This window comes from Ornithodoros turicata, chromosome 4 (genome assembly GCF_037126465.1).
Source record: "Ornithodoros turicata isolate Travis chromosome 4, ASM3712646v1, whole genome shotgun sequence".
Lineage (NCBI taxonomy): Eukaryota > Metazoa > Arthropoda > Arachnida > Ixodida > Argasidae > Ornithodoros > Ornithodoros turicata.
This window is the reverse complement of record NC_088204.1, coordinates 4,797,555-4,815,529: the sequence shown is the minus strand read 5'-3', so window position 1 is coordinate 4,815,529 and position 17,975 is coordinate 4,797,555. Positions and strand designations below refer to the sequence as shown.

At 44.4% G+C, this 17,975-nt stretch overlaps 1 protein-coding gene across 6 annotated transcripts in view; it reads right to left on the bottom strand.

Annotated features, from left to right (window-relative positions):
* LOC135390777 (inactive phospholipase C-like protein 1) overlaps positions 1–14,505 on the bottom strand; it is a 55,809-nt gene extending 41,304 nt beyond the window's left edge. For 2 of the 6 annotated variants that reach the window (XR_010421817.1, XM_064620662.1), the window contains exons 1-2: positions 11,726–11,859; positions 3,400–3,493 (exon numbers count right to left, since the gene is read on the bottom strand). Coding sequence is in view for 5 of the 6 variants with exons in the window: in XM_064620662.1 (XP_064476732.1) it covers positions 3,400–3,483 (84 nt within the window). In the remaining variant the exon portion in view is untranslated. Of the gene's footprint in view, positions 1–3,399; positions 3,494–3,868; positions 3,959–4,480; positions 4,544–9,120; positions 9,182–11,725; positions 11,860–14,486 lie in introns of those variants that run through there. The other 4 variants (XM_064620664.1, XM_064620666.1, XM_064620665.1 and 1 more) reach the window with 4 other exon arrangements.
* Between the last annotated feature and the right edge of the window lie 3,470 nt (positions 14,506–17,975).

Below are 17,975 nucleotides of genomic sequence, written 5' to 3'. Positions count from 1 at the left end.
AGCTGTCTATTCATAGTGAAATCACGAGGGTCTCGCAGAAATTCACTAAACAATACGTCGCAAAAAGACCGCAAGATTCAAAATACTGCAACACAAGTACTGCTTGCGACATATACTTGTCTCAACTCGACGGCTCATGGTCTATCTCACCTGAAATATCCACGCTGCTGCGAGATTATTTCTCCTGACAAATACAATCCCGTGGCGTACGGCCCACCGTCAGACACAATATTATAATACAGCTCCTTGGAAGGCGCGACAAAACCCAATACGGGCTGTTCGAACCACCGACTGAAGATTACAGAGAAGTGTGTCGCAAGCAATACAAGGTAAGTATATATACAAAGCAAGTACAAGGTACAAAGATGCGCTGGATGTTTGGATGTTGAAGATTTGAATGTATGGGTATTGTTCGTGGAAAGCTCAAGTTCGTGATCGATTGCCGTCTGTTCCCCACCCGGGCACTAACCAAAGGAGGAAAAAGCCAAGCAAAAAGCAGAGCCATTGAAAGTTACTGGGGTAACGCTTTCGAATGCTATACGCTCTAAGAAAAAAGGAGTACTCGTACTCCTTTTGGGGACTAAATGCCTTGCCACAAAAAATAGTCCCTTTCGGGAGTAAATGAATGTCACAGAGTGTAAACTGCATTTCCCGCGCAGTTGTAAGAGTCCCAAGTACATAATTCGTATGCATGCATGAAAATACTTTGAAGCAAACCGTCAACCGTGATATGTCGCGTGATTTAAAATCTTGCGCCATACATAGGGCACAATTTGGGGAGAAAGATGCTCTTAACTGTTTCTTACTCTGTGTGGTTGGAATATTGCTACGTTGTCTGAGTTATATACAGCCTTATGCCGCTCAGATTGACCAAGGGCACATATGTACCGTAGACTGTTGCATTCAGGAGACCATGCGCGAAGTTTAGTGACGATTTGCGGTCCTGGGGAGTAAATGTCGGGTTAGGGGACTAAAATGGGGGGGGGGGTATATAAGTTTAATAAAGAGGTGGCGTCCACGCAGGGAGAGGTCAGCCAGACCTATGTCGGCTTGCTACGCCCTGGTGAAAAAAAAAAAACGGCCGGTTTCTTTGCAGTGGGGGCGAGTGCCCAGGGCCGCGGGACTAAAATGGGGAGTAACTGCAGACTATGGGGAGTAGAAGCTGCAATTACTCCTCGTTTTATTCCTTTTTTTCTTCTTAGAGTGCACGCGGAAGTTGATTACTTCTCCGTAGAAACGATTGTTTTGTTTCCCTACCCCTACAGTATGCAGTAAATTCCGGTATCTACACATCTTCCACATCAACCGACGCGACGAAACCATTTTCGCCGACCGCACAATAAAGAGACTCTTACCGACGCTCTCGGGCGCGTTATTACTTGGTCCTCGCGCCCCACATAAAACACCTCTTTAATATGTTGTAGAAGTACAACTGCCGACGACACAAAAGAGGGAAGATACAAAACAATATAAAAAAAAGACACTGTCGGAACAAATAACAACAAAAAATATGCAACGAAAGAAGACATAAATAAACGGTAACGAACAAAGGAAAACTCGATAAGCGCAACCACGCGCCGCGAATACCTTCGTTATAACCGGTAGCTCCTTAGAAGGGAAAAAAGCGCGCGGTCCCCCCCGCACCTCATCATGGAAGCTGTTCCCCTTGTAGTATACGCCCCCGGTAACTTTCTTTCCTCCGCATACAAGGGCGGTTCACTCACAAAACAGGGCGAATAAAATATCCGAGCGCATATTTTTTCCTCCGTTCAATTTGATCGTCGTCTACTGTTAGGTAACGAAACAGACGCGAACGTAAACTTCGCGGAAGCCGGAGAGTTGTTCGTTTTAAACGAACTCTCTCTCTCTCTCTATCTTTCTCTCTCTCCCGCTTCCCTACGTTTCTAAAAAAAAAAAAGAGAGATTATAGTAATGCGTTTTTGCGAAAAGGAAGTATATCCGCGTACGTGTCTTTGCCAGGCCTCGTTTTTATGTAAAGCTCCGGTTGCAGAACTGGACTCCCTCTGCATGGATGACAGCGTTGTTGTTGTTGTTGTTGTTGGATAGACGGATACTGAATAGACGGGGAACTGTAACGAGAGACACGTTGTCCTCGTCTTCAGAGAAAAATACCGCAGAACTTGCTCGTACTTTTTTTTTTTTTTTTTATAAGAGCCTGTTTTAAAGAGCTTTGTAAAGATATTCTACACCAGGGATTTCGGATAGAGTTACAAGTATAGTTGAGAAATGAAGTGAGGGAACACCTCGTTGCCTCATCATTAGAGCCTGAAGTTTTCGGGAAATATTTTTTCCTACATTCGGGGGGTAAAAATCGGGTAAATAAACGTGTGCACTAAATTCACGCAAATTCGGGTGAAAAAACTTTCAGTACGCTGAATTCGGGGAGAAATCGGGCTCAGTTATTCAAACTAACTGTACAGGTTCGGTACAAACGGTGATGTACTGCATTTTTCTACCAAACAAGTAAGGTTGTGCATTCCTATACAGACATCCCAGTGAGGGCAATTTGCTGGGTAAAAATCGGGTTTCACCCTAAGGAGGCAACCTTCAATTCGGGGTGCAAATTCGAGGAAGAATCGGGTAAAACCCTAAAACTTCAGGCTCTACTCACCATTCATCATTTAACGGTTGTTGTTGACGAACCTTGCGTTTTGCATAGAAAGGTACAAAATTCGGTGAGACGAGTGTAAGTCGAGGGTCGTTCTAATCTTTTTTTTTTTTTTTTTCCGCGATAACACCGCCGGGCAACTGCGGCCTTAAGCAGTGTATAGACGTGAACAGAGAGAGGGGGCATCAGAAAGAAGAAGCAAGCAGGTTAGTATGCATCCCTGGCAGATTTCAGGAGGAGCTGTAAGGCATCTGTCTGAAAAGACTCTGGGGAAAAGCCTTGAGAAAGTCTCTGACGTCACATCCGGTGGTGAGATTCGATCCAAGCACCTCCTAGTCTTTAGCATGACCTTGGAGTAACCAACCACGATGCAGTTTCCATTTGGCCGCGCCATTGGTGGACCATGAAAATCGTATTTGCACGACTTGGCTTTGAACGGAACGTTGCTTAATATATGTTCAACATTTATGATAAATTATTCCCGTTCGAGACAAGCAACCTTGATACCTTGATACCTTGATATATACCTTGATATTACCTTACCTTATTATTATATAATGATATAATGATATTACAATACCTTGATATTCTTCGAGTCTCTCTCTCTCTCTATTGCTTGGTTACTGTGGTCAGCCATAGGATTAGGCTAATCCTTTTATATATGCACTGTACACGAAGTAACTCTTCCCTGTGTTGGTAACACGGTAATCCCGAAACCAGCTAGCACTGCTGTAAACCCGTGGAATTGTGACGGAGGTAAGGTAACTCACCGGCACTTCTGGAATGGCGCCCATTTGGGATGACGTCACGCGGCCAAAATGGCACCAGTAATCTCTCTCTACTACGCTGACCATTCAGGGTCACCTGTAATGACAATCAAGAACAATGTTACTTTCACCGGCACATAAATGGCAAAAAGAAAGAAGAAACAAAAACGTCTGTTTGGTTATAACGCAGGAGAAGACTTCAAGTATAACGAACTCTTCGTATAACAAAACAGACATATCCGACGCAGTCGAAAAGGCTTGCGAAACCCACCCACATATACAATTTAGCACCACAACAAAAATACCTTTTCCTCAAAAAGAGACATCACCCTTCAACACACAACCATCACATGACAAAGACCTTTCCACTAATGTAATCACGGTGTCCGTGCTGACAGAAAACATAAATATCAAGCCAGCAGCTGCTGTGAATAAGGCAAGCACGAAAAATAACGCTGAACATAAACCATACCGTTATTCTGCACCTCCCCCGTCGTCCCCATATAATACATACTTCCACGCCCGATTTGCTATGTACACTGAAATAAATACGCCCCTTGTTCACGTCTTCTGCGAGCAAAGCAGAACGCGGCACGGAATGCAACCACGCAAACAAACAGCGACCGCGGGCTCGCGGCAGTGAGTTACGCGTTCCGCAAACACAGGGGGGCTCGTACCCCGCATGATAAATGTACATCTGCATCATATCTCGATTCCGCATGCATAACAAAAAGAGGAAACTGGGACACAATGAGAAAAAGAGAGAAAAACTAAGCAGACGGGAGAAAAATATAGCAGACGACAGGCGAAGAAATAAGCAGACGACACGAGAAAGCCAAAAACGCGAAATGGAAGCAGCGAATATACACATGCGAACTTGCAATAAACTACTAAAAAAAGAAAAGAAAAGAAACAAGCAATGGGATGTAGGTACTGGAACGAATTCTGGATCAGGTCTTAGAAACGTGCTCTGGCATAAGAGGTCTATGAAGCAGAAGAAGAGCAAAAAGACAAGAAAGAAACAACCCTCGAAGATATGCCATTGCGTTCCGGTTACTAACTGATATAGCGTCGTGTTACGAACATATTCCGCAGAGGAGATCTTCGTTGACCATACTGTTGCCTGTGTGTGCTTTGTTTGTAGCGAGCTCGTCATGAGGATTGGCTTGGCTCGGATTTTCTGTGGTGCACAATAATCCCCGCAATTTGTCCGCAAATAAAAGACGGGAATGGAGGAGAACGAACGGGACCTTTGGGCAGAATAAGCGGAATATGGTGAGGAATAAGGATGCAGAGATTCAAAACGGGTCCAAGGACAGCACAATGAGATGTTACCTGTTTTTTGCGTGTTTCGTTTCCTCGTTGTCCTTGGAGGTTGAAAGAAAATCTTCAGAGTACAGTTTGCTCTCTCTTTGTTTTTATTTGTATATCCTACGTTCGATCGCAAAATAAGGAGTGCAACGCAGGCTCAGAACGTAAATATCAACGCAGTGGTGGTGGTGGTAGGTTGGGGGGGGGGGGGGGGGGGACCCAAAAAGAAAAAAAAAAAGTCAGTTTCTACATTGCCCTTCTCTCTCTCCCCTCCCTCACTACGAGCTTCTACAAAGAGCGCTAGTTGGGTCCCTTTCCCCCCCTTTTCCAAGCACAACTGCAACGTGTTTTCTGTAATGTCGACTGGTTAAAATAATAGCCAAGTGTAATACCATTGCTGACACGAGACCAACGTTTTTAAAAGAAAAAGGCTCTCTCCACTTTCCGCACAAACGAAAAGACGCGAAAAACTATAAAATGAACAGCACCACGCACTCCGCTCCGAGCAGCTCCATCTATATATCTACCCAACGCAGCAAAATACTATTATCCCGAAGCAAAACAATATCTTCCTCTACAAGAACAGTGTCCAAGTTCCTGTCGCCGCACAGCTAGAGAAAAACGCGTTATATTGTCGCATGTAGCGAGCAACAATGCGAACGGAGGTCAATACAACGTGTGCACTGTCTTTTCTTCCCTATACATTAGCGATACATCAATACACCACGTAAAGGCCGCGGACATCGAAACATCCATTATAAGATCCCTCAGGGTTACAATTCTCTTTTACTTTCTCGTTTATTTTATTTTATCGAGGGGGCGCCACGTGGAAGACGGTAATGGTGCATTCCGTATGGAGCGTGCGCTGGAGTGGAAGGATATACGAATCGATTGGATCACATCGTATGCGGATTGTGTGTAGATGTACGGGAAGGTACATTAATTCCCGACGGCTTTCACTATACAGCTGCTGACAGAGGCGCATGGCAAGGTATAACGAATTAATTCGATGTGCGACAACCTCCGATTTCGCAATGCCTCGTGAATACGGCAATATTAATGCGACAAATACGAACTCGTCAATACGACACATGAACTGAATGTTGTTAATCCCAGTCTATCCCAGTCGCCATTAGTTTTTCATTTTGTCTAATTAATTGGTTAGACGAGAAGTGCCATGGGAAACAGGTATAACAAAAAAAAGAAGAAAAAAGAAATAGACATCCAACTGCGAATCCCTGTGTGATAACGCACATAAAAAAACGAAACTGAAGCACATGTGATATCCCAGACGAAATTATGCTTTAGTAACGTCGATATAAAGTATATAAATTTAGTGCATTGCAGGTAATCGTTAATGCAAGTCAATGTAATGCATAGTATAAAACGGATGTTATTGAAACAGTGTCCCAGACGGCCACGAAGTAAACTTTACACACATACACGTAGAAGTAAGATTATTTCAACGGCAAAAGTGGCTTGAGGTGAGCTGGTACATCGTAAAAAGAGGAAAACACGAGAAGAGAGAACTGAGAAGGAACTGAGAAGGAACACAGCACGTGTTGCTCCCAGTCTCAGGTGTCCTCGTTTTGGTAAGATTACTTCTTCCGATGATTGTGTTTAAATAATATATTCAAATCCCCCATTAAACTTATCTGAGTAGCTTTTTACTAGTGTTCCATCTGCGCTGCAAACTTCCGTCTAAGCTTTACGTCTACAAGTGCATGTAGACAGTGGCGTAGCCAAAAAAAGAAAAAATAAACTTCGGGAGGAGGATTTCACCCCCGTTTCCCTTTCCCAAATACACTACCAAAGGTACGACTAAAGGTAAACAAATTAATGAACGGCAGACGACGAGAACAGACGAAGTAACGAACGTGTGTTTAATGACTATAGAGAACTATAGTTGTACAATATTTTTGTTGTTGTGCAAGTTTTTTTCCTTTAGTTGTGATAGTTTTTTTTTATTACTTCCCCGATTTTTACGAGTTACCGCTCATATATTTTTTACTTAGCCACTCGCATCCATATATGTACGATTCCCGCAATTAATAAAAATCAGGCATCAACCGAGCGAGATCTCGCTGTCGAACTTCAAATCCGTTACGTATGTGATGGTGGTGATGGTGAATGAGGCTCACCGTTGTCGGCCTCACAGAGGTGGGCAATGTCACGACTAACGCTCTGGGAGTCCTGGGTCGACTTCTAAGGAAACTGTGAGGACGTATGTCTGAAATCGCCTGGGTCAACCCAGGAGAAATCCCAGACAGCACAGTCAAGTACTGGGATTCGAACCTGGGTACCTCCCGGTCTCGACGTGACATGGCCAGTGTACATTTTGATATCCCAGAGACCATCCAATAATTGAACATATCTTATAGAACAGGGGACTCAAACACGCGGGTTTCTCCCTGGTTTTCTTTTAAATAATCAATCAATCAATCACGCAGTGGCCGCATGTGGCCCGCGGGCCATTAACCACCAAAGAAAACGAAGCTGCCCTCTTAAAAATTTACAGAAGAATTAGGAATAAAACCAGAAGTCATTGTTTTTAGCCTTGCCTCGGGCGTGCTGGTGCCCCTATCCAAATTAGATAAAATAGTACGGATAGTACGGATAGTAATATTGTGGAACCTCACCGTGGATGCTTCTTTTTTCTTTTTGGCCGTAATGAAACATCTTCCATGATAGGCAAGCCTGAGCGATGGGCAAGAACACGTAAACAAACACAAACACGAAGGCTCAAAACCAGGAAGACATTTAATAGATAACAACGAACTTCATGAACATGTAGACGGTGCGAAGGAAGACAGGGAGAAGAAGACGGCCGTATTGAGACTTTGGCCGTAATGAGACTTCGGCCGTAATTAGAGGTTATCCTGTAACTAATGTGAGGAGTAAAATGGGCTCATCTCAGTTCTCACACTAAATCAAATATGGTGACACACTAAAAAAAATATAGACGGAACAGTCATATTAAAGTAGATATATCGTACAATATATAGAAGTCATAGTCAGTCATAGTCAGAGGTCATAGAAGTCAATATCATACAAATATATAGAAGTCATATCAAAGTATAGCAATCCCGAAGTCATCCATTCTCAATAATGTCATCTCTCTGATTTTTTTCAGCTGGGTCAACAAAAAGTGTTTCGATGAAACTGTTCGAGTGGCGTACTATCAAACGCAATTTGTCTCATATTTTTATCAGGACCATCACACTGTGCAATTGACGGCTGAATATGTGGTAAAAAGCGATTTCCGAAATTCATATCTTTTTTCTTCTGCGTATTATTCCAAGTCTGCGCGCCTCAAAATATTTTTAACAAGTTGTATGCCTCCTAGACAACAGCGCTGGACAGTTGAAATTTGCCTGAAAAAAAAAAAGAAAAAAAAACATAGCAGAGTTCCGTAAAAAATTCAAAAGTTATCGAAATTTTACAGTTTTCTCGGGCATAAACTCTCGATAAAATGTGTCGATCACCCATCAACGGATCTTGGCACGAAAGTTTTGTGCTTTGCCTTCCCTCAGAAGGGATTTGGTTGCAATTTGCGAAAAAGCTGTTTCGTTAGAAGTTTTTTTTCACCAGGTAAATCACCTGTCCCATCGCAATCTTCAAGAAGCAGCCACGGCACGAAAAAAAAAAAAAAAAAAGAATTGCGTCAAAAATAAGCCGTTAGTGCATTATCTGCATGGGAACAAGCAACCACAATTTATTTAAAAGATATCGGGGATGGTCGAGCACAATGTCTGGGACGTTTGACATGGAATCAACCCAACTGGAAACTGCTGGCAAAAGCCAATCATATAGAGTGTGTAAACAGGAGATAATTCGAGTGCTCCTGAAGGCTGTCACAATCGTTTGTGAGGGACGACGTATCTTTCTCTCCATCACAATCACGTTCCTTCTGGAATCGTTTTTCAAATTTTCAGTATACCCGATTTGAAAGAGCCGGCTCGGTGTGTGAAATGGAGCTTTTCGGTAATGAATTCTGAACACACCTCCTGCTTTTTTTTATTATTATCGTATATCAGGCTTTTTTGTACAGCCATTTCTTTGCTGTGTTGCCCTCCATCACGTGGTGTAAGGTCAATGCTGCCGACGACTCGATTTGAATTTGAGGCCCCTTCTATAGAATCTAAACTTCGACTTCGTGAAGCTTTACCACTGATTCTATAGTAGAAGGAAACCTCTCCTCGTTTCAAACTGAATAGTCCGAAGCAACAAGTAATTCAAGCAGGTTATGCGTTATTTACCACGCTTCCGCTGCATAGAGTCCGCTTCTTCCCCGAGAAGGACGGTATTTCTTAATAAATGAAGCGCTATACGGAAAGGACAGCTAGACGAGGATACCTGTATAGCACGCGACACTTGAAAGATTCACAGGGCGCGCGAGTCTCAAATATTTACCCAGTTCTCCTCTCTAGACAGGGCTTCTAATCCACCAATTAAGATGTCCGAGGAAGATATCCTGTTAAAGAAAAATTAGCAATTTTAAGAGGAAAAAGAAAAGGACAAAAAAAAAGGAACAGAGGGAAAAATAGCTACTTTAAAGGTGGAGAAACGAAAAAAGTGTAGCGATGGCGAAAAACGAAAGTATGCACTCTATTCATTCACGGGGAATTCCGTTGCCCCATGATCCGTGTATTCACACGAGCGACATCCTCACGGAATATTCTAGTGGAAGAAAAAGCGAAAACACGGCTCACAGACCCGAAGTTCCGACCTGTGTTGTGTTTACCAATCACACGATGCCGAATACCGAGAGTGGCTGCGCGTTTAGCAGACGACACTTAGCAGAAGACACCGTCTTTTCCTGTCGTCTGCTACGGAATATCTTGTGGCTGTGCACTCCTGGTACCGTACACCATTTACGGGAACAGAGCTCTGAATGGAACTATTGCGGTATTTCTTAGTGATAGTATCGATATTCTTCTCGCGGGTAACGATATGTACCGATAAAATATCGGCAAGGTTTAGTCGATAATTACCAATATCCAAAATGTCAATTTTTTTTTTTTTTTTTTTCACATCTAAAGCGCGTCTCGTCTACTACACTGCGCTGCAGTCCGACTCGCTTTTCTGGGATTAGAATGGACTAACTAACCGCGCCAGGATCCCTCCCGGAACAGCTACCGCTAGTATACGTACGCAGCTTTCCACGTAGGTTGAACTCTAATTTTCGGAACTCTGAATTCGTTTTAAATCCAAACGGTCATGGAGAATTCCGGGTTATATGCTGTCTCTATATGCCGATCAGCAGGTGACATTATAATTCAAAGAATGCCCGGATGGAGACGTCATTACTATGAGTAACTACAGAGGATGGATGACACCATCTGGGTCATCCCGGTCATCCATCACACCCACGTGACTCTGACGCGCCCAGGGGAAGGGAGTAATCGCCACGCGCATCTGTGACACTCGTGTAGTTTTTTTATATTCCACGTTTGCGCCGCGAAGCAACTGTGGTTATGAGCGGCGTACAGATGTGGACAGGTGGAGAGAGGACATCAGAAAGGAGAAGGGGACAGGGGGGTTAGTAGGGTGTGTCCTGGGCCGACTTCATTGGGGAACGCTGGGCCGACATTCGTCTGTGAAGTCTTCGGAAAACCGAGGGAAAACCATCAGACAGCACAACCGGTGGTAGGTAGGATTCGAACCCAGCACCTCCCAATGTTCAGCACGACCTTGGCAACCACCAACACGAACATAATGTCTTACGCGCAAAAGGAAATAGTAATAACGAAAAGAAGGCGAAGTGACAAAAGTCGTTCAGCGTCAGTCTTGTATTTAAAAATAAATAAATAAAAAAATGGACAAGAAGAAGAAGCACCAAGAAAGAAAACTCAAGAGAAAAAAAAAAATTCAATCGGTCGTGGTACATTCGTTGTGAAATGATCTACGGAACAGACAGAGAATGTCAAGCTATAGCACTTCGTGAACGGGGGCATTCCAAGCTCGACACGTCGAGGAGCGATGCATTACCCATTCGCCTACACGATGCACTGGCTCCTCCTTTACCGAAACATAGTGGAATAATACTATTATCCGTTAATACCGCCAATACTATTATCCATAAATCCCTTCCTAATCTGAAGAAAGAAACCACGGCACAATCAGTGAACCCCGCAATTCAGCGCCCAATGAACGGAAACTCCTGCTCGGTATATGGGCGTTTGGAGGTTACGAATATTTGGAGGTTATTCCGTGCAAACCGTTTCCTGCCTGGCAGGCATTCGCTCCGTGCTACAGAACGAGCCATGTGGGGAAGTAATCTGGGCCACGAGGGATATATTTTCGAGGGAGCAAAGCGCACAGGTAGCGTGAGTACGGGAAGCTCGGAGGACTTCGATCGTCTCATCGAGTGCGGCATAAAGTACGGGAGCCCGCGCGGAAAGGTTACAGAGTTCATCCTTATTGACTAACGGGGGAAGGTAGTGCATCCTTCAATCGGTCGCAGACGATCGTCTGTTACTAATAACCGCCCCCCCTTCCCCCCTTGCGGTTCGAAGAGCGACTGCTTCTAGCCTGCGGGAACAGTTTGGAGAACGCATAATGGACTGGTATACGTTCGGCAGATCCATTCTGTGTTTTTCTTGGCTGTGTAGAATGCAGATTATTTCGTGCGGAGGATGAGGATGAGCGGAGCAGTCACACGGGCAGTCTTCAATGATCATTGAAACCAATCGTCATTGAAAGTACGTGTAGCGCCACCTAGCGTGTAACGTGTCAACCTGTCGGGGAACATTGAATCCAATACTCTTTGGGAAGTTGACACGTCACACACTTGGTGTCACTACACGCATTTTCAATGGTCATTGGTTTCAATGATCATTGAAGACTGCTTGTGTGACTGCAGATAAGCCATGAGCCAAAAATAACATTTTCTTTTTCTTCTCTCCCACACAACCAGGGACCACATTTTCCTACACCCATGCCTCTCGTACCACCAGCCACCCTTGACACGTGAAACTTATTCGCGCACTTGCAAGCCAAAGGGAATCCAACTCACCAAACTTTTGGAACTTGCGCCCCGCGCACATGACTCCTCATCATCAACTAACCGCGCACATATTTAACGCGTCAGGACATATTCACGCAGCTACGTGACCATTTCACCTGTCGGTCATAGGCAGACGCCTTCATAAACGCCAGCCATAAACAGGCGCTATAAAGGAGAAGAGAAGCCAGCGTGCACGTGACAAGCGGTATAAAAATGCGCAAAACGGACCGCATATCTAATCAAAAGACGGGAGATAAGCTCAGATACGGCGTGTCACGGACATCTTCCTTCATTACAGCTAAAAATTGCCGCTCGTTTTTTCTTCCTCTTTCATTTCTTCTCTTCGATTTTACTCAGTGTGCCCAGACAGGTTTCATGAAAGGGCTTTTGAGGCGACAGGTGACATCCCGCTAAGCTTATAGGCTTTTTCACCTCAAACATTGGCAACATAGGGCGCGGAACAAATCCTTGTTTCTCTTTTTGGTCGCCTCAACTTGATGTGACCATTAGGGGAGCATTTGAAGTTCTTCAAAATGGAGGGCGTTTACTAGCAGACGTTGGAGACTAAAAAAGGGGCCATTATTATTCTTTTTTGGTACGACCGTCTGTATGAGATAAGGAACATAATCTTAAAACGTTGTCCTCTTTATTGCTCGTTTGCTCAGATTTTCGCTGTTTATGCGCTTAATGTATTAATTTTGTTTCCCATTATCGACCGTGTCTGCGCTGAATATGCGCTGTTGAATGAAGCGCTCTTGCTTGTTCGTGGGCAATAAATTGAAAGAATGGGAATTTGAAGAATGTTGCGTTATAACCTTATAGATGACGCCCTGCTCGTGCATTTGTGTGCATTTGCGCAGGAACAGTTTTACGGCGAATTGCGCTAATACCTGCACGTGGCTTTGCGCATAGGAGTAGCATACACAAAAATATATTTGGGCATTTGCATATTGGGCATTGTGGCAAACGCGTTTTTAAAAGCTTTATATGCTAGTCACGTGGCCATAACACGTGACCACGTTACGTGGTCGTGGAATAACACGTAAAAGAAAAAAAAAACAAAACAAAAAAACGGGAGTAAATTTGGTCCTTTTTGCGAATACATGCGTTACCACAACCATTAACAATTTAACGTCCTTTTTTTGTTTCTAATTGGCAGGTTTAATGGGTTAGAATCGGTCAGAACAATGTTTCAGAATAAATTTCCGTCAGCTGAGAGTTAGCCAGGGATATTTCCAGGATTTTCGCCTCGGGGGGGGGGGGGGGGGTGGCACCCATATTTGCAGCTTTCCTGTTTGTTTGTTTTTTCCCCTTTCGGGCAGACAATTTGGAGGGGTGTCGCAAGATTTTTGGGGTGTCTTAGGGGGTGTAGCTTGTGCTGGGAAAATCCCCGGAGCTAGCACTTGTGTTGTGTTGTGGTGTCTACCCTGTCCATCCGTGTTCATTTTCTTTTTCTATTTAGCTGCTTACATTTGTGATACAAAGATAAAACGATTGAGTATACCGCGCTTGTTATCACACAAGCTTTCATGCCAGTGGACTGTATTTCATCAAATACATTCGTTACTTCAGGTAACGTACATACATACATACAGTGGCATAGCCCCAAGCAGCACAATGTACTGAAAGTCGAGTGCAATAGGGGTGGACGGGTAGGTGGAAGACCTTGAACGAACTGGTGAAACTAAAAAACATTGATAAGACACATCGGCCCGTGGCAGTTGGACTGGTGACCCCCTCCCTCAAACCACCCCGTGGCTATATACGCCGCTGCATACGGGTGCAGGTGCATACAGGTACAATACAGTACAGGTACAATATAATGCGGTTCACCGCATGAAAGCTTGTACGATAAGAAACACAGTAGTCTCAATGTTTTTATCTTTTTATCACTCGTGTTGACCGCACTTGTCTCAGTTTCGACATTCTCCGATTGCCACCGCTTATATATTTAGCGATATCATGTGCCAACTACCCCACACCGCGACTCTTATCAACTCTTATGCGAAGCTTGGGAATTATTTGCAGCCTTGGAGAGTAAATTTCGGGTCCGGGAAACTAAAAGGAGGGCTAATCGCAGTCTGTAGGGGACCAGAAGTTGGAATTGGGGAAATAAACCTCTACCCGACAAACGTCATCATGACGTTGGCAGACAGACCGAAACCGAAACAGATCGGAAGGGAGGTCACGTCCCTTTCAGAAACCATATAGTAATCCCCTCAAGACCGTGGCTTTCGGGCGCGACCTTGTTCGCCACTAGCTTTGAACGTAGGTCAACTCTACCAAATTGGTGGCGCTGTCGAACACTATATGACGTCACTTGTTTACAAACAGGAACCCTCGTTACATACAGTGAACCCTCGTTATTATGACCATGGTCATAACGCGGAATTGTCATAGCAACGGGGGGGAGGGGATTTGCAGAGGTTTCACTGCATTCTTCCCCAGGAGTATTCTTCGGTCCTAAAGCGCGCATATGTCAGATTATCGGGGGTCATATTAACGAGGGTTCACTGTATATATATTTTATGTTTATCGAGGTACCGGGTATAGACCAGTTTCCGCGGGTGACGTCACACGGCCGGTGTGGGCAAAACAAATTAACAGAGAGTCCGGGACAATGAGAATAATGTGACACGGTTTGCCAGAAATTACCATTCGACAACACCTGAATCAATCTGCAATTAACGTACGGCAATCGGGAGTCGCCTTCGTGTGGTTGCCCACACAACAATGGCGTCTTTTGTTTGTAAACGGAAAGAGGCCTTACGCAAAGTACGCGTGCATCGGGGTGGACGGGTAGATGACTGGACGTCTTCTTCGTTTGCACCTCTGTGTGAAGTGAATGAGACATCTGCCAACCACCCCTAGTGTAGTACTTCGGCTGTTTGGGGTTATCCCAAGCAGCAAAATGTACTGAAAGTCGAGTGCAATGGGGGTGGCCGGTATGTGTCTTATCAATGTTCTTTACCCAAGCAGCAAAATGTACTGAAAGTCGAGTGCAATAGGGGTGGACGGGTAGGCGGAAGGCCTTGAACAAACTCCTGAAACTAAAGAACATTGATAATAATACCGTCCACCCCTGTTGCACTCGACTTTCAGTACATTGTGCTGCTTGGGTAGTTTCACGAGTCTGTTCAAGGTCTTCCACCTACCCGACCACCCCTATTGCACTCGACTTTCAGTACATTGTGCTGCTTGGGATAGTATATCGAGCCCGCGTACGTGTTCTGCAACGCACGTGACCCCTCACGTTGGTGGATACCGACTTTGATAAGAAGGCCCCGGATGCCCGGCGGGTGTCCACGTTCGAAAGGCACACAAAAAGTTGAAAAAAAAAATTAAAAAAAAAAGAAAAGAAAACAGTACGGTGGTATAGTCGCGGACTGCCAGTGGCGATACGGCAGCGAGACGTTTTAAATAAGAGAGCAAATATGTGTCATCAGCAAGCTCCCGGGCGACGGTATTTCTAATTAGTTTCCCTTTTAACCTTAAGGCTAATGAAGCAATTAAGGGTCCCGTTTATCTTTCATGATTCTAAAGCGGTATACACTGCGCTGGAAGTAAAATAAGTACGCGGAAGGCACGCGATCAAAAACGGCACAAATCGAAGAATTTCTTCATTATACCTTGCACAACAGGGGCTCTTCTTTAAAGGAAACCAGAAGCGAACTCTTTTTCGTGATTTCCTCGAGAACTAGGCTTAACTACTTCCGCCTGATGTCGTGCGCATGCGCCGATCAGCGCTAGTTGCTCTTTTCTTTTCTTTTTTTTTTCATACTTGATCGAAATAACGTTTCAGATGTTTTTTTATTTTATTTTACTCGACGCAAAGTACTTTGAACTCCCTCGCCTTTCCAAAGTGTTTTTAGTACTCGTATTTTGTTTGAGTCGTAGCAATTGAAGTCTTTGACCGACTTGGAGGGTACTTTTGGCACCTGTACTCCATCACTTGAACAAAATTATGAGGAGCGTCAACTAAAGTGTACTTCAAAAGTGGAGTCCCGAGATTTACAGCGTGTACCCCTAAGTACCGCCCTCCCAAAGTGTTGTATAAGCATTATTATATCCCTACGAATTAATTATCGATCAAATCATGCATAAGCTAGTCGCCAATCGGTTTTGCTACCCATTAAAGACGACGGTGATCAGTGATTTAAGCTATACTGTACATTCCCTAAAACCTTCTCTTCCGACCGAGATTTATAGAAATTTATTCGCTCCGCCGTTTTATTATTTTTTATTTATAATGATTTTTTTAAATTGCGTGTTAGCGCCGCGAAGCAACTGTGGCTACGAGCGACGTACAGATGAGGACAGATGGAGAGAGGACAGCAGGAAGAAGTGGGGGACAGGGGGGATTAGTGTGCGTCCTGGGCCGACTTCAGGGGGGAATTGTGCCGACGTTCGTCTGGAAAGTCTTCGGGAAAACCCGGGGAAAACCTCAGACAGCACAGCCGGTGACAGGATTCGAACCCACCACCTCCATTACTCCATTACTTTTAACCGCAAAAAAAGAAGAAAAAAAAAAGAAAAAGAAAGTGCGACATCGATACGGATTTACGGAGCACTTCATAGGCGCATGCATAAAGTATCATTACCCACACACAATACCAGACGCTATCAACGCTACGCTACGCGAAGTACGCTGCGCAGCGGCGCGCCACAGTCAACAAAAGCACGGTTCTTCATCCCTTCACCGCTAAGCCCCATTTCGACGTGTAAAACGACGGCTGGGAAAAAACATAATTCAGCCTCGATCGTTTCATTCACGGCACGTTTTTACTTGCCCGCGAAGAAGGAGGCTGTATAAACGGAACATCAAAACGCACGCTATCCTGGAAAGCTCGCTTTTCCCGCATGACAAAGCATTCTTACAGGTAAAGCAGCTTTACGGAACCTCTTCATCTGCCAGTTTTTTGTGTGTGTGTTTTTTCATTGTATGTGCACAACGTATCTCGCTATTTCTTTTGTTAAGCACCTAATAAGAAGATGGAGTCGCGAAAAAAGAAATAAATAAAGTGACGTTGTAATCTTTTACTTTCTGGATTGAAACGTAAAAGAACGACAGAGAGAGAGAGAAGTATGAAGATGTCGTATTCAACGTGGGCGCAACCTAGTAACAGATACTGAATTACCTCACTGTGAATCAGCGATATGCTTTGTTCACTAATCGCAAGTTAACGAGGTATAGCTCGGTATACAGGGTGTGTGCAGAAAAACATGACCCGCATTTTTACATGTAACTCGTTGTCTACTAAGCCGAGGAACTTCCGGTGGCGCACGACGGCGTATTTATGCGTGCGAAAGCTACAAAAAAATCCTGGAAGCCATACTCAGTGTAAAAAAATAAACAGAGCGCGAAAACATGGGCTTCCATGCATTAGAATAGGGCGGTCATGACAGTGCATGGTAGTGCATTTCGGTCTCATGAGAGTTAAGTGCAGGCACCGCTAGGGGTACTGCCGATGAGCATCCATGTGGGACATCGTTTCGATTTATGCACCGATAGCTCCCCTAGCGGTACTTGAACACAACTCTCCTACGTGCACCACGTTGCCCTTTCACATACACCCTATTGTCCACCATGTTGCCCTATTCTGATGCACGGAAGCCGACGTTTTCGTTGTTCCGTTATTTTTTAAGCTGGGTATGGCTTCCACAATTTTTCTACAGATTTCGCACGCATAAATGCGCCGTCGTGCGCCACTGGAAGTTCCTCGGCTAAGTAGACAACGAGTTACATGTAAAAATGCGGGTCATGTTTTTCTGCACACACCCTGTATATACGAACAAAGTTAACCTGAAATTCGACGAAGTCGCATGACATGGAATAAGACACCGTTCCGTCACTACCAAAGGCAGGACACTTTATATAATTAAAAAAAGAAAAGAGGAAACACAATCAGGATACTGTGACAGGGCACGAGGGTGCCGCCGCCTTGTGAGCCATTTTGGCTAGCGTCATCGTGTATGTTCTCGTAATCTAATTTGCGATGATCGATACAGGCCTCCATTGGACGGTGTTTAACCTTCGCCGGCATTTTATCGCATTATACCTGAATGTGTCTGGGTAATTCATGGAAGGTTCATGCGCAGACGCGAAGACGTGCGCCAATATTTCAAAGTTAATGTTTCGTGTCGAGGCGGTATATTCAAGTTATCGATTAAGTGCACGCGCATCACCAGCTCGAGGTTCGCCTTTATAGCTCTTCGTGCACCTCGTAACGAGATTTCATATACATATTTTAGAGCATCT